This window comes from Lagenorhynchus albirostris, chromosome 14, assembly GCF_949774975.1.
Source record: "Lagenorhynchus albirostris chromosome 14, mLagAlb1.1, whole genome shotgun sequence".
Lineage (NCBI taxonomy): Eukaryota > Metazoa > Chordata > Mammalia > Artiodactyla > Delphinidae > Lagenorhynchus > Lagenorhynchus albirostris.
The window spans coordinates 62211395-62234131 of NC_083108.1; the positions used below are offsets into that span (position 1 = coordinate 62211395).

At 56.3% G+C, this 22737-nt stretch overlaps 2 protein-coding genes across 11 annotated transcripts in view; one reads left to right on the forward strand and one right to left on the reverse strand.

Annotated features, from left to right (window-relative positions):
* LOC132504559 (uncharacterized) lies at window positions 1-11323 on the forward strand. 5 transcript variants are annotated; one of them, XM_060122111.1, is made up of 6 exons: window positions 1-302; window positions 1341-1528; window positions 2150-2343; window positions 7686-7944; window positions 9322-9402; window positions 10961-11323. In XM_060122111.1, exons 2-6 carry the CDS (start codon window positions 1388-1390, stop codon window positions 11021-11023), a joined length of 738 nt encoding a protein of 245 aa, XP_059978094.1. In that variant the 5' UTR covers window positions 1-302; window positions 1341-1387; the 3' UTR covers window positions 11024-11323. The 5 variants fall into 5 exon arrangements, 2 of the variants coding, with proteins under 2 accessions (XP_059978094.1, XP_059978095.1); XM_060122112.1 differs by having other exon boundaries at window positions 2264-2343; XR_009534949.1 differs by lacking the exons at window positions 9322-9402; window positions 10961-11323 and adding an exon at window positions 8062-8088.
* The window catches only part of KLHL22 (kelch like family member 22), a 26562-nt gene continuing 7014 nt past the window's right edge, over window positions 3190-22737 (reverse strand). For 5 of the 6 annotated variants that reach the window (XM_060122107.1, XM_060122108.1, XM_060122105.1 and 2 more), the window contains 5 exons: window positions 21539-21704; window positions 18052-18770; window positions 13562-13754; window positions 6155-6388; window positions 3190-4100 (listed from right to left, as the gene is read on the reverse strand). In XM_060122107.1, the coding sequence (XP_059978090.1) occupies window positions 3735-4100; window positions 6155-6388; window positions 13562-13754; window positions 18052-18770; window positions 21539-21704 (1678 nt within the window). In that variant the 3' untranslated portion in view covers window positions 3190-3734. Of the gene's footprint in view, window positions 4101-6154; window positions 6389-13083; window positions 13272-13561; window positions 13755-18051; window positions 18771-21538; window positions 21705-22737 lie in introns of those variants that run through there. The other variant, XM_060122110.1, reaches the window with a different exon arrangement.

Genomic DNA, 22737 nt, shown 5'->3' on the forward strand with positions numbered 1-22737 from the left:
GGGCCCTCCGGAGGAATCACCGGTCGCCTTGCCTTTCCCTCCCTTCCCCAGACACCCACCAGAGAAGCGGCCCCTGCGCGCTCCCGGCGAGGCCAGGCCCGGGGCGGGAAGCGGGTGGGGACCAGGCGCGACGCACGAAAGCCCCCTGGCCAGCGGCGCCTCGGAACCTCCAGGTCAAGGCTGCAAGCCGGCTTCTGCTCCCCCCGTGAGGCCCTTCTATGTCCGGCTGTGCGGTCAGCGCCTCCCGAGCGCCGGGCGCTATCAAAGCCTGCAGCGACGGCGGAGCCGGATGCTTGAGGCCTGTGAGTAGACTCGGTCTGGACCAGAGAGGCCTGGGTGAAGGGGCCCCCGTAGAAACAGACTGGAGAGATGTTGGGAGCAGAATGGCTCCGCGCGGGCTCTGAGAATATGGAGGTAAAGGCAGGTGTCGGAGGCTGAGGGAGGCGGTATGGTGATGGTGGGGGGACAGCTCCAGGACTGAGACCCTGCCTGCAGCCCCTGTCAAGGTGTGACGATGGGCTGGAGGCCGCTAGTCACCAAGGAGAAAGTCCAGAAGGTGGAGTCAGGGCTGGAGTCGTGGGAGCTCCTGCCTCGGGAGGGGTGGGGTGACAGCACAGAGCAGCGCAGGGGCAGCAGAGAAAGGGGGTGAGGAGGGCCTAGGGGGACCAGGAGGAAGAGGAACCCTGGGCCCAGGAAACAGAGGGGTCAGACCCAACCCCAGGCCCATGGGGTGGGCAGGACGGGCAGGGCTGGGGATGGAACAGAAAGGGGGGCAGACAGGTCCCCGAAAAGATGAGCTGGGCTTTTGAGGACCTGAGAGTTGGTGGAAGGGCCTGGGCAGGGAGAGGGCAGCTGCTGAGGAGGGGGGGTGGCGTCCTGCCTCAGTTATGCGGGGGCCCCATCTGGAAGGGTGGGGCTGGCGGAGGGGGCCTGGAATAAGGGCCACTGAAAGGCCCAAGGCTGTGGGCATCACCAGGCTGGCAGAAGTCGGGATGGGAGGGAGCTTCGGAGGTTAGGGCCCTTCCCTGAGCCATTCTGGTGCAGGACGGAGGCACAGCTGGGGAGGGTGGCAGGGAAGTTGCACCCATGTGGTCATGAATGCAAACACTTCTCTGGGACAAGTAAAAAGGCCAACCACTTCTGGGCAGCTCTGCCTGGCCATGGCCCTGAATTCAGCAGTGCCCGGGCCCCTCCCATGGAACCCCCGTTGGCTGCCAGCAATGGAGGCCAGCAGAGGTCTGTGTGGCTGCACTGTCTGCCCAGCTCCTGACTTTAGAGGCATCGCCCTAGCTAGACTGGGTTCATGGACAGGCATCTCAAACTCCCTCATCTCTCCCCAGGGCTGCTTCCCGCCCCACAACCCCACCTCTGTGGGGGCAACACCTGAATGCCTGAATGTCACAAATCTCTACCCACCCCATCTGTGTACCACCTGTGTCTGGTGCCCGCAGGACAGGACCGTCACCAGCCTCGTCTCAGACCCACAGCCCCCCGCCTGTGTCCTGTCGCAGCCACCTTGCACTTGATGGTGAGTTCAGGTGTTAAGGGCAGGGCCCACGTCTGTACCAACCACCACATCTCCATCAGGAGACTGAGTGCAGGTGGAGTGGACGATCGTCTGTCTGCCCAGCCTGTGCCAGGTGAATACCAGGCTGAGGAAGCTGGGGGTTCATAGGCACCCATATGACTGACCAGCATGCAGACCGTGGGAGCCAGGAGCCTGGGCCGACCGGTTCTGACTGGGATGACTTCCTGGGGGAGGCCAACTTTGAAGGGTGAGGATTTTGCAGACAGAAAGGGATGAGCCACGAGTGAAGCAAAGGCTTGAATGCAGGGCCTGAAAGCCTGCCAAGCTGGCAAGCTGGCTGCCTGGGCCCAGGGGCAGGAGCTGGTGGGCTGCTAGCGGTGGGTGAATGCTAGACCGAACAGTGGCAGGGCTAGGCTGCTGCCCAGCTCTCAGGATCCCTTCCAGGGCTCATGTCTACCCCACCCCATGCCCTGTGGGGCCTCACAGACCTTTCCCCGCTTCCACTGCAGACCAGAGGTCTCTTGCAAAAGCTGTGCCTTGGTGTCTGGGTGGGGAGATAGCACTGGCAACCTCGGACACATTTTGGGGGCGGAGGCAGACATTTCTGGCTCTCCTTCCCAGGAACCTCTGGGGTCTGCAGGGACTGCAGCCCTGGCCTGCAAGGTGCTGGCAGAGACAGGAAGTGCTGGGTTCCTACCCCAAACTCACATTCCCACACCTCACCCTTGGGAGCAGGAGGATGACACTGGAGAAGTGGCCATCCTGTCCCACTGGAAGCGACCATCAGAGTCAACCCTGGGCTTGCCACCTGAAGAGTAAGTGCATGATGTCACGTGGGCTTAGGGAGTAGGGCACGTTTCCTCAGAGGTACCTGGGCCCCAAGACAGCAGTCACACACACCGCGACTGCCTCGCCCCCACACCCATCTTTAGGGTACCCCCAAAGGAGTCCAGAGCAGCTGGCTGCTTGCACCCCCCATGCCCTTCCTCCCACCAAGGAGCACACACCGTCCCTCTGCCCCCCTCTTCCATGGCAGGGCACCAGGGCAGCGGGCTCTAGGCAAGGCACAGGGACAAAGACCCAGCTGTCCCAGGTGGCCGGGAAAGAACAGAGAACAGAGCACTGGGGGTTTTTCCAGATCCATGCCCGGGCCTAGGGGTCTGCAGGGGGTGTGGTACGAGGACCCCAAAGGAGGGGGGGTGTTCAGATGGAGGCTGGGCTGTGCAGAAGTGAGGTTGGTGCTGGAAGCCCTGCCTGCCCACAGGTCCCACCTGCTGGAGCATGGCCCTGGAGACTCACTTGGAGGAAATGCAGCGCCCCCTCCCCGCTACATGCTCAGATGCAGGAGGTGGGCAGGCCCAGGCATCTCTCTCTCCCTCCCTAGGTGCTAGGCTTTACTTGGGGCTGAGATGGCCACCTGGGATTGGACTAAAGTTCAGAGAAGAGGTCCTCACCAGGGAAAATGCTCAAGTGGGTGGGCAACCAGCTGTCACCAGACTGCGGCGGGCGTCCTGGTGACACCCTTCTAGCCTGGGGGTGGGCTCTCGGCCTCCCATCGCCCCCAACAGCTCTGCCCCCCAGAAATCAAGCTTCCAGGGCTGCAGCCTTGGACAGGCTGTGAAAGGAAGTGAGGCCATGGCCAAAGGAAAGCAATGCACACCTCGTGTAAGATGATTTATTTCATTTATCAACAACATGGGGGCCGAAAAGCCCAGCTAGAGGGCATCATTTTATCACAGAATCAGCCTCAGGCAACCTGATGGATCTCTCTCCCCCTCCGGCCCTGGGAGCTGCTAGGCAGGCGATGGGCTCAGCACGCCCCCTCCCTGCCGACGAGAGGGACAAGATGTGCCCTGGCCCCCTCACCAGGGGCCAGTCCCCAGGTCCCTTGGGAGAAGGGCGCCCTCTCGGCCCAGTAGGAACCAGAACCAGGGAGCAGGGAGGCCAGGACAGCTGGTGGTGGCACAGCCCGTCCCTGCTGAGGAGGAGAGAGCCCGGTGAACTTCAGGGGACCGAGCCCTTCCCGAAGGTTTCCCACTGTGGGGTGATCCACAGCCACAGGTCTGCAGGGCCCCAAAAATACCTGCCGATGGGAGGTGGCGGGAGGGAAGGCCGCTGCTAGCCTGGGGTCAAGTGCTCCAGGGCAAAGTGCTGTGGGGGAAGCTGGGAGCTACCACCCCCCGCACCCCCGACCTGGCCTGGGACCCTAGTCCTCACTGGAGTTGTCGAACTCCTCCCAGTCAGACACACTCATCACCTCAGAGGCGAAGTCCGGGTCGGCCTGGCTGCGGTCAGGCGTCCCGCGGGGCGGCTCAAGGAGCAGGGACCGCGGCAGGGTGAGCACGCAGGCCGCCAGGCCCGAGATGGAGTTGTCCAGCTGTGGGCCCTCCTCCCAGCAGTCCTTCTCCACGTCATAGATGTGCACATAGCCAGTGCGGCTGCCCCGGTTGTGCGAGCGGCCACCCAGCACGTAGATCCTGTTGTCTAGCACAGCGATTCCGGGCTCACCGTGCCCTGCTGGGAGCGGGCAGACGGATGACCACTGCCCGGACTTGCAGCTGTAGCAGGCCACCTGCAAGGCAAGGCCCCAGGCTCACATATGAGGCTGAGGGATGCAGTGGGGCTGTGGGCAAATGCACCCCCCAGAGGAAGGGCTCGGGCCAGGCTGACGCTCTGGCCCCTCAGCCAGCCTGTGGCCCCAGGCATGTGGGTGTCTTCCAGTTGGTCTGGGGGTGCCAGCTCACTCCCCTCCGCCACTGAAGCTGAAGACTCAGACCCCATGTACACCCAGCAATGGGGGAGGTGCAGATAAAATAAGGAAACAGGTGCTTGCTAACTCATGATGACCATCAACATTCTCTTGGGGGATCCCTGGCGGTCCAGTGGTTGGGACTCAGTGCTTTCACTGCTGGGGCCTGGGTTTGATCCCTGGTCAGGGAACTAAGATCCCACAAGCCATGCAGTGCAGCCAAAAAAAAAAAAAAAAAAAATCTCTTCTCTTCAAAATTACTACAAACAGTAAACAAATACATGGGAAAATGTTCAGCCTACCAGTAATCCAAGAAATGCAAAATAAAACATCAGGGACAAATTGTCAGCTGTTAACCAGCAGCCACTGGGGAAGAAAAGGCACAAGCCCGGGGCTGGTGGAGGCGTGGTGAAGCTGTCCTGCTGTGCACCTGTCTGACCAGCCAGCACAGCAACGTGCAAAATTATCAAAAGCCACTCGGACACTACCCTCTGACTCAATGATGATCCCCTCCGGTTCACCAGCCGCAGGAGGAGGAATGGCCTTCAAAGGAGCCTGTGCTCAGATCTCTGGGACTTGTATTACTTTACATGGCAAGAAGGACCCTACAGACTCATTAGGGTGGGGACATGGAGATGGGAGGTTATCCTGGATTTTCAGGGGGACCCACCTAGTCACACAAGCCCTTGGAAACAGAAGGGAAAGTCTGGTGGGGGCTGAAAAGGGAGGGGAAGCTGCCGCTGCTGGCTTAGAAGAGGAAGGGGCCTGACCCGGGGGACGTGGAGTCTTTTAGAAGCCAAGAAGGGCTTCAGGCCACAGCAGCCAAGGAATCAGGACCTGAGTCCTACAACCACAGGGAACTGAACTCCACCGACACCCTAAGTGAGGAGGATGTGGATCCTCCCCAGGCCCCACAAAGGAAAGACCCCTGGATTGCCGTCTGGTAAGAGCCACAGGCGTGTAACACACTTGTGTTGATTTAAGTGGCTAAATTTGTGGTGATTTGTCCCGGCTGCAATAGAAAACGAAAACGCTAGAGCCCAATGGTTCTCAACACTGGAGGATCCCACCCAGGAACTTCCAACTCAGTGGGTCTGGGAGGGGCCAGAGAATCTGCATTTCTTATGAGTTCTCATGTGATGTGGGTGCTGCTGGCCCGGGGACCACACTTAAGAGAACCACTGCTCTCACCTCAGGAAATACCCAAAAATACCCAAAAGCTCTATAAAGCAAATATTACTTGAAATGTTACCTGGAATAGCCACAACTTGACCAACCCAAATGTCACCAGTTTGGTGGAATTCTGCACAGCCACTGGGTGGGGTGGGGTGGGGGTGGGGTGGTCATCAAACTAGAAGACACGCCCACAACAAACTTGAGCCAGAAACCAAATGGGATGATGCTCTTTCAGGACAATTAAGTGGAAACCATGCACAGGTAGGAGGGCTGAAGCTAGTGGCACAGGGCCAGGTTATGGGAGTTTTTCTTCACCCTTCTCCATTTTTTCAAAGCTCTGCAATGTGGTTACATTAACTTTATGTAATTAAAGTTTTTAATAATAATAAAGACAAGTGAAACTCTTCCGTGTGATACTCTAATGGTGCATACATGCCATCTGTCTAAACCCACAGAATGTGCATCACCAGGAGTGACCCCGGGCCAGTGTAGGGTCATCGGTTATAACAATGACACCCTCTGGTGGATGCTGAGCCTGGGGAGGCCATGGTGTGTGGGGGCCGGGGGCACACGGGAAATCTTCCTGCTCAACTTGGCTGTGAGCCTAAAACTGCTCTAAAAATTAGTCTGTTACAAGGGAAACCTGCCCCCACGGCAATTTTTATCGGTGACTAGCAGAAGGTAGGCACCCTGCCGCTCACCTGGTGCACGTCCCTCCTGTAGCCCGCATCGTTGTTGCTGCCCCCGACCACGTACAGCTTGTCCAGGAGGGTGGCCATGCCATGCCAGGCCCGCCGCACTGGCCCGTCAGCCAGCGTGTGCCAGGTGTCGCTGCCCGGGTCATAGCAGTGGGTCTCCTTCAGGTAGTCCTCACCCCGGCGGCCGCACGTGATGTACATCTTCCCATCCAGTGTGGCACCCGCATGGGCGTACACCTGTGGGCCAGGAGAACCGGGGGTGTGCGTGTGTGCACGTGTGTGCGCGTGCGTGTGTGCAGCCCTGCTGACATCCTCCTCACGGTCTGACTGGATCTTCGCTGGGCACACCATCCTTGTCCCCCACCCGACCTCTTCCCAGTGGAAGATGATTCAGGGCCCTGAGGTGACGCTGGGCTTCTACAAGAGTAAGAACAGAATCTCTGTCTTTCCCCTGCCCCTAAAGGTGACAGCTGCACGGGGACCCAAAGGAAATCAAAGCCTTGTCTTCACTGAGGCCCTTGGTCGCCTCCACCTTTCCCCCACCCGACTCCACTTTCAATATCTGCTTGTTTGGGGCTTCCCTGGGGGCACAGTGGTTAAGAATCCGCCTGCCAATGCAGGGGACACGGGTTCGAGGTGGTCCAGGAAGATCCCACATGCCGCAGAGCAACTAAGCCTGAGCACCACAACTACTGAGCCTGCGCTCTAGAGCCCGTGAGCCACAACAACTGAAGCCTGCACGCCTAGAGCCTGCGCTCCGCGACAAGAGGAGCCACTGCAATGAGAAGCCCACACACTGCAATGAAGACTAGCCCCAGCTCACCTCAACTAGAGAAAGGCTGCACACAGAAACGAAGACCCAACGCAGCCAAAAATAAATAAAAATTAAAATTAAAAAAAAATCTGCTTGTTTGCAAATAACAAATGATATGACCTGGTGAGCACAAAAGTGAGGTACAAAATCAAACAAACAGCAGTCTTCAGTAATGGGAGAAAACTCACCCCCTACTTTAGATTTTGGTCCTCAACCTCACCCCTGCTTTCCACTGCACCCGGGAGGCACACCCTCTCTGCCCAGCCGGCCCCACTGCCTCCAGGCCCCCCTCTCACAGCCCACAAGGGCCTCCTGCTGTGCCCGTGTGCTCTGCCAGCAGAGATGTCCTGCAGGACTGGGAAGCCCCAGGGCCTGTGTTACAGGGCCGGTCACTGACACCCAGGCTGTGGGTAGCACAGCAAGGGGCTGGAGAGGTGGATGGGGCAAAGGGCAGGGGACAGAGCAGTGGGCAGGAAACACACCATGGGGCTAGGTCTTCTCCCACCAATGGTGGGCATCTGGGGAGGTGTTTTTTTTTAAACTAAAGTTTTCATCTTGAGGTAAGTGTAGATCCACATGTAATTGTAAGAAATACAACCACCCGCATCCTTCACCCTGACTCCCCGGGGGAAGAGTTTGTGGGCTCAGCACAACATCACAGCCTGGGTGCTGACGTCGGCTCCATCAAGACTCAGGACGTTTCTGTCTCCCTCTTTACAGTCACATCCACTCCCCACCCTCCAGTCCCTGGCAACCACCACCTGTTCCCCACGTTGTCGCTTCCAGAGTGTGGCTTGAATGGGATCATGTGGTATGTCACCTCCGTGACAGGCCGCCCACGTCAATGTGCAGACCCAGAGTTCCTCTCCGACTCCAAGCGACTGCTCTGCACCGTGTACCTGCCTGTTTGGTGAGCCTCTCGCCCATGGAAAGACATCTGACTGGTCTCCAGTTTCTGGCTATTACCAATAAATCTGCTGTAAGTATGTGTTCAGAGTTTTTGTTTCTCTGGGGTAAACGTCCAGGATGGTGACTGCTGGGTCACATGGCAGTTGGAAGTTAACTGCACCTAGTACTGTCACATTTGCCATTTCAGCCGCTCGACAGTCTCCCTGCTGTGGCGTCCAGTCTGCATCCCCTAACTGCACGTCTACATCCTCCCCGTTGAAGCGTCTCCTCCCGTCTTCTGCCTTCTTTCCAGCGGGTCCCCGTGTGTGTGTTTCCCAACGAGTTTTGAGGGTTCTTTACACATATTAGATCCTAGTCCTCTCCCAGGTACTGGTTTGCAAACATTTTCTCTCATGCTGCAGCTTCCTCTCATCCTCCTAACGGACTTTTGCAGAGCAAAGTTCTGCAATTTTGATGAAGTCCAATTTATCATTTTTTCTCTTTATGAGTCATGCTCTGGGGGTCAAGTCTAAGTACTCACTGCCTAGCCCCAGACCCCGAATATTTTCTTCTACTTTCTCTAAATGCTGTGGAGTTTTGTATTTTACATATAAGTCCGTGCACCATTCTGAGCCAATTTTTGTGTAAGGTGTGAGACTTGGGTCGATGTCCATTTTCTTGCCTATAAATGTCCAGTTGCTCCAGTACTACTTGTGGAAAGGTAATCCTTCCTCCATTCAACTGCTTTTGCATCTTTGTCAAAACTCAGCTGGGCATGTTTCTGTGGGTCTATTTCTGAGTTCTCATTCTGTGCCACTGATCTCCGGTTCTATCCCTCTGCCAATACCACAGTCATAATTACTGTATCAAGTATATACGTAGTAAGTCTTAAAACCAGGTAGATGGAGTCTTCCCACTTTATTCTTCTTGAAAGTTACTTGGAGTATTCTAGATCCTTTGCCTTTCCATATAAATTCCAGAATCTCATCTACATCTACAAAAACTCTTGCTAGGATTTTCATAGGAACTGTGCTGTATACCATATATCAATTTGGGAAGAACTGACATCTTTTGTGTCTTGGAATTCATAAACATGATATGTTTCTCCATTTACTTACATCTTCTTTTATTTCTTTCATCAGCACCTATACTTTTCAGCATATAAATCCTAAAAATGTTTTGTTGGATTTATACCTAAGCATTTCATTTCTGAGCAACTGTGAGTGGTGGTGTATTTTTAATTTCAGTGTCAACATGTTCATTACTAGTATACAAAAATACAGTTGGTTTTTATATGTTTATATAATATCCTGCAATCTTACTAAACTCACTTATTAATGCAAGAATTTGGGGGGGTACATTTAGATTTTTTGACAATTTTGTCATCTGTAGAGTCAGTTTTATTTCTTCCTTTTCAACCTGTGTGCGTTTTCTTTTCTTGCCTTATTTCACTGGCTACACCCTCCAGGACTGTGATAAGACTGGTGAGATCAGACATCCCTGTCCTGTTCCTTACCTTAGGAGAAAGCATTCCATTCAGTCCTCACCAGTAAGTATAACGTAGTGGTTGGAGTTTTGTAGATACTCCTCATCGTGTCAAGGTAATTCTTGTTATTTTTTTCTATTGTTACTTTGTGAGAGTTTGATCATGAATAGATGCAAAATATTATAAGATCCTATTTCTGCTCTGATATGATCATGTGGTTTTTAAGACGGTGAATTACACTGACTGAATTTCAAATATGGAACCAGCGTTTGGTCATGAATTTCTTTTGCAGGGAGAGGAGCTTCTATTTGCTAATATTTAGTTAAGAACATTCATATATATGTGTATCTATGACAGACTTGTTCTTTTGCGGGGGGACTGTTTTATCCGGTTTTGGTATCAGGGTAATATTAACTTCAGAAGATGAACTGGGAAGTATTCCCCCTCTTCTATTTTCTGGGGAAAAAATCATGCAGAATTGGTATTAACTTTTCTTTAACTGTTTGGTAAAATTCTCCAATTAAACTATCTAGACCTGCAAATCATTTCCTTAACAAGTATAGGCCTATTCATATTCTACTGAGTCTTGTGTGAGTCGTAGTAGGTTGTGTTTTTTGAGGAACTGGTCCATTTCATCTAAGTTGTCGAATTTACACACGTAGAGTTGTTCACAGTATCCCCTTATTATCCTTTTGACGTTGGCAGGGTTTGCAGTAATGCTCCCATTTCATTCTTGATATTTTAAATTGTCTTCTCTTTCTTCTTTGTCGGGCTTCCTAGAAGTTTGTCAATTTTATTGATCTTGTGGAAGACCCAGTTGTTTCACTGACTTTCTCTGTTTTTCTGCTTTTAACTTCATTGATTTCTGCTCTGGTGTTTATTATTTCTTTTTTTCTGCTTGCTTTGGGTTTCATTCTGCTCTTATTTTTCTTTTTCTAGATTCTTGAGGAGCTTAGATTACTGATTTAAGATTTTTTTTTTCCTTCCTTAATGTATGCTTTTAGTGCTACAAATTTCCCTCTCAGCACAGCTGTAGCTGGGGTGCCACAAAATTTGACGTTTTCTTTAAAAAAAAAAAAAATTTATTTACTTATTTGGCTGCACTGGGTCTTTTTTTTGTCTGCGTTGGGTCTTTGTTGCTGAGCACGGGCTTTCTCTAGTTGTGGTGAGCGGGGGCTACTCTTTGTTGTGGTGTGCGGGCTTCTCACTGTGGTGGCTTCTCTTGTTGCAGAGCATGGGCTTCAGTAGTTGTGGCACGCGGGCTCAGTAGTTGTGGCACATGGGCTTAGTTGCTCTGCAGCATGTGAGATCTTCCCAGACTAGGGCTCAAACCCATGTCCCTGCATTGGCAGGCAGATTCTTAACCACTGTGCCACCAGGGAAGCCCTGCATTGGGTCTCAGTTGCAGCATGCAAGATCTTCGTTGTGGCATGTGGGATCTTTCATTGCGGCGCCCAGGCTTCTCTCTAGTTGAGGTGCATGGGATTAGTTGCCCCGCGGCATGTGGGATCTTAGTTCCCCGACCAGAGATCAAACCCGAGTCCCCTGCATTGGAAGGTAGATTTTTAACCACTAGACCACCAGGGAAGTTCTGACATGTTGTCTTTTCATTTTCATTCAGATCAAGGTATCCTCAGGTCCCCAGATCCCTAGCTGGTCTGCCATCTTCTTTCAACCTTTTTGAGTCTTTACACATAATGTCCAGAGTTCTGTGTTGTACTGAGCAGGAGGAACCAGGAAGGACACATCTACTCTACCTTTCTGAAGGTGCAAGTTCTCTGGGAAGGTTTTTAAGTGAGCAGAGAAGGGCTTCTGCCGAGACCTCCTTCCTCTCCTCCAAAAGCATGGGATGGCCACCCTCAGGTCTGGGCCGTGCAGAAGAGAACCTCTGACTGGAGGACTCTGCCCGCTACTGGGGCAGGGAGCTCTCAGTCCACTGGGGGCACATCAGTGACCAGTTCCTAAGGATGCCACGTGGGTGGGACCCTGAGAGACAGGTGGGAGGGAGGGAGGAAGGGAGGAAGGGAGGAAGGGAGGAAGGGAGGAAGGGAGGGAGGGAGGAAGGGAGGGAGGGAGGAAGGGAGGGAGGGAGGAAGGGAGGGAGGGAGGAAGGGAGGGAGGGAGGAAGGGGTCCACCCGCTACAGGCCCTGCAGACACCCTGAAGGCCTCTGCAGTGGCTGCACACCCACGTCTCCAGACCCATGGGCCCCCTGCCTCTCTGCTCCTCCTCTGGCCTGGCACCGCCCCTGCTCCTGAGCTGATCACCCCGCCCATGGCTAGCACCGCCCATCTCCATCTCTAGGCTGACATCCCCGAGCCTGGCTTTCAACCGGATGTCCCCAGCATCTCATGTTTGTCACTTTCCACATGGAGCCCCTCCTTTCCTGTTCACTCCCGAGCCCACCTGTGCTCTGAGAGAGCGGCCTAGCCACCACACAGCTGCTCACACGGGTGGCCTGGGAGTCTCCATGTCCTCTCATTCCTAACCCATCAGCAAGTCTGGTCAGTTTACCTCCAAGCGACACGTCGAATCTGCCTGTCTCCCTCGTCCCCCACAGCCTCCACCACAGCCCACACCACCCTCGCCTCTGTCCCGATCACCCAAGTGCCCTGGCCCTGCTCCCCTAACACCCTCTCTTCACATGCATTCCCCATGCTTCCCCTCTTCCTCCCGGCCTGGAAGGTCCTTCCTGCCTCTCCCAATGGCTGCCTGTCTTCCGTGGACCTGGTCTCACTGACAGCTCCTCAGATGGACACTCCCCAAACAGTCCAGCGAGGTCCATCCTGCCGGAGCCCCTCCTTAAGCACCACTCAGCTCGGCTCTCAAGGTCCTTTACTCATCTGTTCACAGCGGTTGAGAGTGGTCTCTCCCACTAAGTTGCAAACACCATGGGAGGACCTTGGTCACTTTTTATCACCACTGGATCCCCAGGACTTGGTATCCAGAAGGTGCTTAATAAATAGCTGCTGAAGGAACGAACGGATGAAGGAAGTTAGGAACCTGGACACCAGGGAGAAGCTGGCTGAAGGCTGAGGCTGCCCCTCTGTGGCTACGCTGAGAAGTGCAGCCTCCCCGCCGTCCAAAGAGCCCCTGGAGCCCCTCCCCCACTCCCCTCCAGGACAGAGCTCAGGGTCCACCACCGCCCACTAGGTCTCAAGGACCCCTGGTCTTTCCCAAGAAAAACCTGCTCTCTTCTGAACAGGCAGGGAGTGCCCTCCAGCGGGGCTTCCTCCCCAAAGAGGCCAAGGAGCAGGAGGCAGGCTGGCTTTCCCTGCCTGGGAGGAACTGCGGTGGGAGCCCCGGGCCTTCCTTGGAGCCTCGCGGACTGTGGAGAGGAGCTGGGCCCATCAGGGAGACCCCTGGGCTCCCGAAGTTGGAGTCTAAGGCCCTGGGGCTCAGGAAAGGGTGATAGGTAAGGAGGGGAAAGGAGGGGAGGGGAGGAAAGAGGGTCAGGGAGGTAGTAGCTCCTGCCAAGGCCTCGGGGCCGGTGCAGCGGAGCCCGGAGGAGAGCCATCTTCTCCGCTGGGGGAGTCAGGGTGCCCAGTGGTGCTCACAGGCACTGGGACCCGAGGTGCAGCAGGGACCAGCAAGGCCCCCTCTTGCCCTGGGGTCTCATGTCTGGTTTGGGGACCAGGGTCTCAGCACCGCAAGCCCATAAGGTGAGAGAGATACCCCCCTTAAAGCATCACTTTTGCACAATGAACGTATTTTTCACATCTTCAAGCTGGAACAAACCAAAGTATTGTGTAGGAAACACATGATTTAAAAAAACAAACAAACATGTAAAATATAACTTCTAAAGTGTTTCTGGCTTCTTGAAGGCCCCGTCCTTGGTGGGGGGTTGGGGGGAGGTCTGAGGCCACTGGGCCCTGCCTCCCGCATCCCTCAGGTTTGACATCTCTGGACTTGTTCCAGCTCATCTCAGCTGTGCTGAGGAAGAGAAGGGGAAGGCTTCTGTCCACATTTGACTGCAGGGTTAAAGCAGCTACCTGGGCCAAGGTGGCGAGACCCAGACGGGGGTGGAATTTTGGGGAAGGAGGTCTCTCCTGAGGCGGCTGGCTCAATCTCAGGAGTCCCCCGCCCCAATCTTAGGGCACAGTCCAAGGAGGGAAGAGGGCTCTGATAATCGGCCGGTCTCCCTGGCCGTGCCTCCCACTCCCTCCACACAGCCCAGGAAGCAATGCAGCCGAAGAAGGGCCCCATGGGAGGGGTTTCCTTACCTCCCTCTTGAGCGGGGCCACGTAGGCCCAGGAGTTGGTGGCAGGGTCGTAGCGCTCCACAGTGGTCAGGTCATTGTGGTAGTCGCGGCCGGCCACCGCGTAGATGTACTTGCCCACGACACACACGCACAGGTCGGCGTGCTCCTGCTGCAGCGACTGGATCTGGAACCATCGGTTGTGCCTCGGGTCGTACCTTGTGGGGAGAGAGAACAGCATGTCACCAAGCAGCCCCTCCCCTAGCACCCCCTCCCCCAGCCTGGAGGGTGGGGCTCGGAGCCTCCTGGGTTTCCGCCCACAGCGCCAGGCCCTCCAGGTGTGACCTCACGGTGGTTTCTAGACCCTCCACTGTCCACTCCAAGCTGCCCAATGGCTGTTCCTACAGCCACCTCGATCTCACCTGTCTCACCTCAAAATCCCCATGGCCCTGCTCTCAATCAGGAACGCCCCCAATTATGGCCTCTCGACTGGACGACTGGGCACAACAGCCTCCAGGCCTCCCGCCAGCACTCCCTCAGGCTGGTCGCCAGGCTCCCATCACAGCCCACCTGACCCCCGTCCCCCACTGCCTGTGCATCTCCTGTGTGCAGTTCCCGCCCTCCCCAGCGGGATTCCAGGACAGAGGCCTGCGAAGAGGGGAGGGGAGAGAAGCCCACCTCTGCTGAGCCCAGCACCATCACCAAAGCTCGCTCTCCTGACGTCGGGCCACCTCCATGCCCCTTTCAAGGGGACGCAACTGTCCCTGTCACAGCCCTGCCTTCACCTCACCCCATCAACCTTCGTAAAAGAGTCTAACCCCCATGCGACAGCTTCCTCTATGCCCCCAGCATGGAGCTGCTCCTCCCCCCAGCCCTGCCCTCTCCTGCCTCCAGAGGGCTTCACTTTTCAGCCCAGTCTTCTCAGCCACTCCGGGACAGCCCGCGGCCACCCCACGTTCTCTCCTCACACTGCTAATGCCCGTTGTCACCTCCAGCTGGCTGCTCACTGGTCCCACGTGGACCCCCGGGCTCCCTACATCCCACCCCTCGCTCACCAGCCAAGCCCCTGCTCACACCCAAATCCTCACATGCCTGAGCCCAGCAGCTGAGGCCCTTCAAAGCCCAGACTCAGCCCCTGCCCCATCTCTCCAGGCCCCAGGCCTGGCACCCTGCTGGGCATGAGGCCAGTGTGCTGTTTGAGTGGACACAGGTGACCACAGAGCCTCGAGGGCCAGGGCCCGTGAGCCCGAGGCCCCAAGCCCACTCATCCCCTACCGCGGCCACTCTTCCCCTGGCTCCCTGCCAACCCCGCCCCCAACTCCGGCACCGGCAGCTGAGTGTCGGCCTCTGGAGCCCCCTCACTCCATGCATGGCCCCTGCACACTTACAGCCTCTCTCTGGTAAGTGTTTAATTCTCCACCATAAGACCAGCTCCGAAGCAGACAGTTTTCTTTGGCCTGTGCCAGACGCCCCCATTTCAGCTTTCACCCCCAAAACAAGTTAAGTGCACTCGACAGCCGCTTCTTCCCGCCACAGCCCCTCCCTGCCAGCCGAGAATACAGGAAACGGGCCAAGGGAGAGAGAGGACAGGCACCTGGGCCACGCAGACCCAGGTCTGGGCATATCTGGCCATCAGTTTTACTGTCCCGACGTTCACTCAGCTCCACACCCATGGGGTTATGCTGCCTGCCTAGAAAAGTTACCATGAGGGATCACGAGGGTCAAGTCATGTGACAAGGGTTCCTTAAAGGACCGTGGTCCATGTCTGTCTTCCCAGACCTGGTGGCGCACCTGGCTCAGGGCAGATCACACACTGTCCGCTCAGGGAAGGGAAGGAGGGGCGAGGTCACCAGTGGTGGAATCACTCAACAAACATCACTGCCCCCAACGTGGACCAGCCATGGCTCTTGGCGCTGGCACCCAGGGCCCCCCTTTCCACTGTAGGTTGGGAAACAGGCCAAAGGGAGCAGAGTAGCCAAGTCTCCACATAAGGACAGGTGCCGGGGAGGAGCAGTGACAGAAGGAGACAGCAGGGCCAGGAGGGCGCCTGAGAATGAGTGACCGGGCCCTGCCAGGTGGAGGTCCAGCTGGGACAGGCAGCCCAGGGCAGGAAGGCGCCTACCACAGCCTTCCTGTGCACAAGGCTTGTTCACATTTCACATGCGTCTCTTCTGCCCCATTTTCACCAGGGAGACGAGTCCCTCCAGATGCTTCCTCTGGCCTCCTGCCCTCACAGCACCCTGGGCTGGGTTCATCTGGATTTGCGGTGTCAGTTAAGGAAACACACACACAAACACATACATACAGACACCACATCAATAATTCAGACATAACCACAGTTTTGCTGATTTCTTATCTCTCCACCATGTTCTGTATCCCACATTTTCCTCTTTATTGGTTTAATTTTCCACTTTGTCAGAATAAGTCCTCAAGTAATATTTTTTTCCTAATAGAAATAAACTAAACCATTGCATATAAGGATTCAAATCCTTCAGTCACTTTAATGCTGACTCTGGACCATCCTACTGCAAACTCACAGGCGAAACCTAGGGTTGGCATGAGAATGTTCTGAGGCCTTATTAAACTTAGTGATTGCTCTCACGTGTTTCCATGACTTAAGCCTTCCCATGATTATTGATGAAGTCCATTACAGTTAGGAACATTTTTTGAAACATACTCTAAAATATTAATAGTCATGAAAATGCCTAAGGACAAAAACAAGTTATCACTCTATGTAGGGTCGGGGCATGTGGCAACATGGACTGGCCACCACCGGGTAGGGGTGCAGAGCTGCAGCTGTGGGAAGGTGCCCTAGTCACGTGGGCAACACAGACGCAATCAAGGAAAGAAAAGAGAAGTGTCATAGCTCGGAGGCAACGTGCTCCCAGAGAGCTACCTTTTCACACGCTACAACCTGTTAAGTCCCTAACTCCTCAAAACGCAAATGCTAATTTACTGCAAAATCTTGTTTTCTTATATTCTGACAGCCTGTAGATTCTAAGGGCGGTGAACTGAGAGGAAAGGGCAGAGAACCAGACTCTTAACTCAAATTAAGATCCACCTAGCAGTGTGAAGAGTCCACCAGGAGATGAATGAAACTTTCACTCCATAGAGATGAGACCCCGGGTCTCCCCACAGCTCACCAGCCGCTCCGCACCGCAGCCTGCCCGGCAGGTCTCCCTGACCCCGCCTCCAACAGTGACCCAACCTCCGAGTGGAGTCTGAGGCTGTGGTTGTCAATCACGGAGGCTGACACCAGCACCTTCCAGAGTTCTGGTGGGTCTCACAGCACATGTTCACAAAAGGGAAACAGACCGGGTTTGAGAGACAGAGGTCAGCAGCTCATGACAGGACTCTAGAGTGTCTGCTTTGAAGATCTGGCCTTGGCCCTCCAGCTGGAAGTGGCAGCCCTTCGAGGCCTGGCAGGAGGGAGGCCTGAACATGGGACTGCCACCACCCCCACGCCCCCCGAGTACGCGTCAGGTCAGGGAGACGATGAAGGCATGGTTTCCTCCCTTCTGAACTGGGCCCCCTCCCGTTTGACCACAAAGAGCTGCCAAGCTCTGGGTCTCACCAGTGTGACAAAAGTGATCACTTCCTGGGGTGGGGAGAGCAGAGGAGGTCGACGGATGGGGGTCTCCTCCTGGCTTGGGGTCCCCAGGCTCCCATCCAAGGGGCACGGCCAGGCCTGACCCCACCCCCAAGACGGAGCAGGAACAGGAACGCAGTTGGCTTCAGCTCACCGCTGCCACAGCTGGCAACCCCTCTCTCTCTGCAGTGCCATCTTTCAGCTTGTGGGGGGCAGAAACTTCCCCCAGGCACCAGACCTTAAGATCAAACCAAAGTACAGGGGAGGGGGACCTAGAAACCTCCTGGAAGTGGAGGCCGTGGAGATTTGCCCCACTTTCCTTGCTCTGACCAATGAAATGGATTTATGGGATCCCAGCCTCGCAGACTGAAAGAAACCATGGCCTCCCGAGGCCTTACACCCAGCACATGGCTGATGACAGGGCCTAGGGGCTGGGGGGTGGGGGGAATTTGGTCTGAGGTTCAGCACTGCCTGTGGGCCTTCCCTGCCCCCCAGGCTGAGGACTGTGCACTCAGGGGAGCAGGGCGACAGGAAGCCACCCTCCACCAGGAGCCTGTGCGGTTACGAGAGCAGAGCTAAGTGGATAGGTGAGGGGAAGCTGGGACCAGGGGTGTGAGAGCAGAGAGGCAAGGTGGCCATGCTCCCAGGCCTGGTCCCCTCCTTCCTGCCACAACACCCCATCCCAGCCCCTCACCCACAAGATGGTGGGGTGTGCTGAGGGGCGAGGGGGTTTCTGAGGAGGGGGGACAAGAGCAGGAGGAGGGATCACGGGCCCCCTTCCTCATCTCACCGCCGTCCATGTTCTTCCCATCAACCTGTGCCCACAGAACGGGCGCAGACCTGTTCAAGAGGATGACTGCGTTGGCGAGTGGCACGTGCCTGGCAGAAGCCACCCTCTGGGCAGCCGCCCGGCCGAGGGCCCCTACCTCCAGCAGCGGGACTCAGCGCGGAAGCCCTGGACATTGTTGTCCCCTCCAATCAGGTACACGAAGTTGTTGAGCACGGCGATGCCCTGGTTGGACATGCGGGGCGCCAGGGAGGCGGTGAAGTGCTTCCACTCCCCCAGCAGCGGGTTCAGGTACTTGGCCTGGTCGCTGAGGACAGTGGACGGCGTGGAGTGGATGCCCCCGAAGCCCACGACGCACTGGAAGTCCGAGCGCAGCTCGGTTTGTGGGCCCTGCAGGCTGGGCTGCAGGCTCTCGTTCCGGTGGTACATGAGGGCTTCAGCCACTGTGTCCCTCAGGGGGCTGGGGTCCAGCTTGTCGTGCAGCCGCTGCAGGACCTCGGCTTCCATGAGGGGGAAGCGCACGGTCTCCAGGAGCTTGGGTGGCTCATGCAGCGGGAGCCGGTCAGCCTGCACCTGCTCCGGAGGGTAGTGGTAGAGCAGGGCACCCTCATACACCTCCGTCTCGCAGGACACCTCCAGGCGGTTGCTGCTCAGGAGGGCATAGACCTTCTCCAGGGGCAGCTGGCGGTACTTGTCAGTCCGCGAGAAGGCCACAAAGTTCTTGAGGATGTAGGCGTCCAGCTGCTCGGTCAGGTGGCTCAGGTCAAAGAGCTCGGCCAGCCGGTAGACGTCAAGGATGTTGTCCTCATCCACCCAGGGCGTGAGGAAGTCACAGCAGAAGTGGATGATCTCGGGGATCTGTGAACAGAACACATACATTCAAGCCCAGGCAAAGCGTCTGGGTGCGGGACCTAGCGCGGAGGTGCGGGTGGGGCTCACAGGCTCCGCCGGCCCCACTCCCCGCCACACTGGACACGCCCGGGGCTCACAGCATTTCGGGGCTTAAGTCTGGGCTTGGAGGTGGTCTCTGAGCCTCAGCCTCCTCGTCTGTAAAACAGGGATGACGTGGCGAGGAACCACCTGACACACGCCAGCTCCCTTTGGATCAAAAGCACGGGATCTCCAGAGAAGTGCAAGCAGCAGGACAGCCACCACACTGTGGGGCAAGGACACCCTGCAATTAGGTAACCAAAGGACCCAGGAGGCAAGGCAAGGGCCCGGAAAGGCTGCTCAGGGGCTGCTAAGTTCTGCAGGAAAACTGGATTTCAGAATTTCTCAAAATGGGAATACCTCTCATATCCAGCACCATCAACAAATTCATTACATGAAAACTAATTCTGCTGGAATTTGAAGCTTATTAATAAATGTTTAAAGTCTTTTTATTTTTTCTGGTTCTAGACATTTGGTGCTTGCCAGGTGACATGCTGAAGGCTGAATGGAAACCTGCAAAGTGCCAGGCGTGTGTCTCCCCCACCAGGAACGTCCCCATCGTGCTGCTTCCTTAGGTCCTGAGGGTCTTCACTCGACCATCCATTTCCTCCCGAGCAGGTGCTTCTGCTTGGCCTCTTCTGCCTAAAATATTACTTCTGACCTCTCAGAGGCCAGGAGCTGAGCACCAGGTTCTGGGTGGAAGGTGAGGGCTGACAGCCCTGAGTGGGCCTGAGGAGCAGCTCCTGAGAACCAGGGACTGTCTTGCCCTCCCTGGCAAGGTCAAGGTCCCTCATCCTTGTCTCAGCGCAGGGACCTCTGGCAGGGAATCTCACCAAGGAATCGCCCGGCCTGCCCCATGCAGGAGGCCCACGAGAGGCCCAGAGAAGGGAACTCATTTGCTCGGAGTGACCCAGTGGATACAGTCTCACCGACACTCAGATCCACGTCCCTGGGGATACCACGAAGGGCACAGCACATGGGAGACAGGCCACCAACAGCCACTGGCTACATGAACAAACATGACCTGGTGGGCCTGTGGACTCGGAACTGTTACACCAAGTAAAACTTGCTTTAAAAACAACATTGCGGGGCTTCCCTGGTGGCTCTATGGTTAAGAATCCGCCTGCTGCGGCTTCCCTGGTGGCACAGTGGTTGAGAGTCCACCTGCTGATGCGGGGGACACAGGTTCGTGGCCCGGTCTGGGAGGATCCCATGTGCCACGGAGCGGTTGGGTCCGTGAGCCATGGCCGCTAAGCCTGTGCGTCCGGAGCCTGTGCTCTGCAACGCGAGAGGCCACAACAGTGAGAGGCCTGTGTACCACCAAAAAAGAAGAAAAAAAAGAATCCGCCTGCCAATGCAGCGGACATGGGTTCAAGCCCTGGATGCCGTGGAGCAACTAAGTCCATGAGCCACAACTACTGAGCCTGCGCTCTAGAGCCCAGGAGCCACAACTATTGAGCCCACGGGCCACAACTACTGAAGCTCGTGTGCCTAGAGCCCGTGCTCCGCAACAAGGGAAGCCACCGCAGTGAGAAGCCTGCACACTGCAACAAAGAGTAGCCTCCACTCGCCACAACTAGAAAAAGCCCGCGCGCAGCAAGGAAGACCTAATGCAGCCAAAAATAAATAAATTTATAACAAACAAACAAACTGGGCTTCCCTGGTGGCGCAGTGGTTGAGAGTCCGCCTGCCGATTCAGGGGACACGGGTTTGTGGCCCGGTCCGGGAAGATCCCACATGCCACGGAGCGGTTGGGCCCATGAGCCATGGCTGCTGAGCCTGTGCGTCTGGAGCCTGTGCTCCGCAACGGGAGAGGCCACAACAGTAAGAGGCCCGCGTACCACAAAACAAAAACAAACAACAACACTGCATAGAAACCCGGTATGTTAAAAATAAAACAAAACCAAGCCGGGCTGCCCCAAGCACCAGCCATGGCTCTGCCTTGAGGTCTGAGGGGAGGCAGCAGGTCTCTGAGCCAGCGACGGATGCAGCAGAAGGCAGAGCCCAGCTGGGAGGAAGAAACGGAGAGAAGGAGGCCGGGACAGAGGCGAGGGCAGGGAAACAGAGAACACGGTCACGTTCACAAGGATGACTCGTCCAGACATGGACCCAGAGGACGAAGGTGGACATAGAGGAGAGCCTGGCGCTAGCAGAGTGGCTGTGGGATACACGGTGCAGGGAGCAAGGCAGTGTGTGGTGTGCTGGGGAGGGAGGGTGACGCCGACAGCAAGCACAGGGGGAGAGGTTCTGGGGGCGGCTGGCTACTGGAGGTGTGGTCCCCAGAGCAGCAATGAGGGGACAGGACATGGGGACAGAGGAGCTCTCTGAGTAAAAGAAGGAACTTCTGCATGAAGGCCGCCCTGGCTCAGCTCCACCTGCCCACCCGCCACTGAGAGTAAAGGCACAGGGCTATTAGGGCCCCGCCATGTGGGGAGCCTCCAGACACCCCCAAACAGGCTGCTTTTCCTACTGCCCCAGACGTGCTCTGACCTCATAAAAGGTCAGGATAAGGAACTCGGCATAAGACTTCGTTCCAGTTTCAGGACACGAGGGAAAAGCTGTCTTCTGAGCCAAACGAGGAGCCTGCCGACACTCTCGAGAGCAAAGGGCTCACCGCCCACCCTCACACCACTGCCTGGCGGGCACCCGGGACCCGTCTGGGCCTGGCTCTGCCTGCCTCAGACCAGGAGCCTCACCTGAAGCTGGCAGGCGGCGACCAGCGTCTCCTGGACGTTGCTCAGGCTGAGTTCCAGCTCGGACGTGTAAATGAAATGCAGGATTTGGCACATGGCATTGTAGGACACGCCGTGGATCAGGACTTCTTCCTGCTCCATCTCCTTCAGCCCCCCAGCAAACATGCCTCTGCAAAGGGAAGAAAGGAGATGGCAGGGTTACACCCATTAGGACGCCAGGCCACAGAGGAGGGGCACCCAGAAGCGCCCACAGCTCCTGACCAAGCTTGGCAGCTGTTCTGGAAATATCCATCTAATGTGCCCCAGCAGCTGCACGTGAGCCTCTGCGGGCAGGACCACGTCCAGCGTGCTTTCTGCTGCATCCACCCGTGCAATTCCTGGGCCACAGCCGCAGCCCAGGGCACGCGGTGAAAGGATAAATGAATGGGAAACAAATAGTAAACGTCCTCCGCTCAGCAGCTCCGTACCCAGCAGCCACTAAACACCAGGAACCGTGCACAGAGCCAATGCGACAACAATGAAGTGAAGTGGCAGGATCCCTATGTGCATGGAGTTAATGCCAGAGGACAGACACGAAGACACAGGGCACTTCCGGTGGTGGAATCACTGTCAAGGACCACAACAGGGCATCTGACCGAGGAGTGCCCAGGGCGGGAGAAGAGTGGCTGGAGAGCGATGGCAGAAGGGCCCACGATGAGGAAGTGGAGGTGGCAGGCACCCAGGGCCCAGGGCCAGGAAGAGCTTGCAGGCAGGCAGGCAGGGCGAGGAAGAAGAGGCAGGAGGTGAGCCTGGGCCAGGTCCTGCTACCCCCGGGGCAGGGTAGGGTCTGGACCAAAACCAAGGCAAATGAGGTGCTCTCGGCGAGTCATACACAGGCCTGAGCAGAGGAACTTCAGATCTTGGGCTCCTTGGCCAGAGTGGAGAGGCTGGAGCAGAGGCAGGGAGGCTCCTGCAGGGCTGGGGAGGCCACACGGCTGGGGAGCTGGAGTAGAGACCACCCTGGGGCCGAGAGGAGAGAACAAGCGATGGAGGGAACCCAGGAGAGCACAGGAGGAACCCAGGCTGGGCAGGAAGACACCTGGCGGGACCGGAGTAAGAGAGGGCAGTGGGAGTTCCATTGTGGCTCCAACACTGTGGGTGCCCCAGGGCATCTCAGCAGGGGTGTCAGTTAGGTGTTTGGAGGGAGGAGGCTGGCAGTCAGG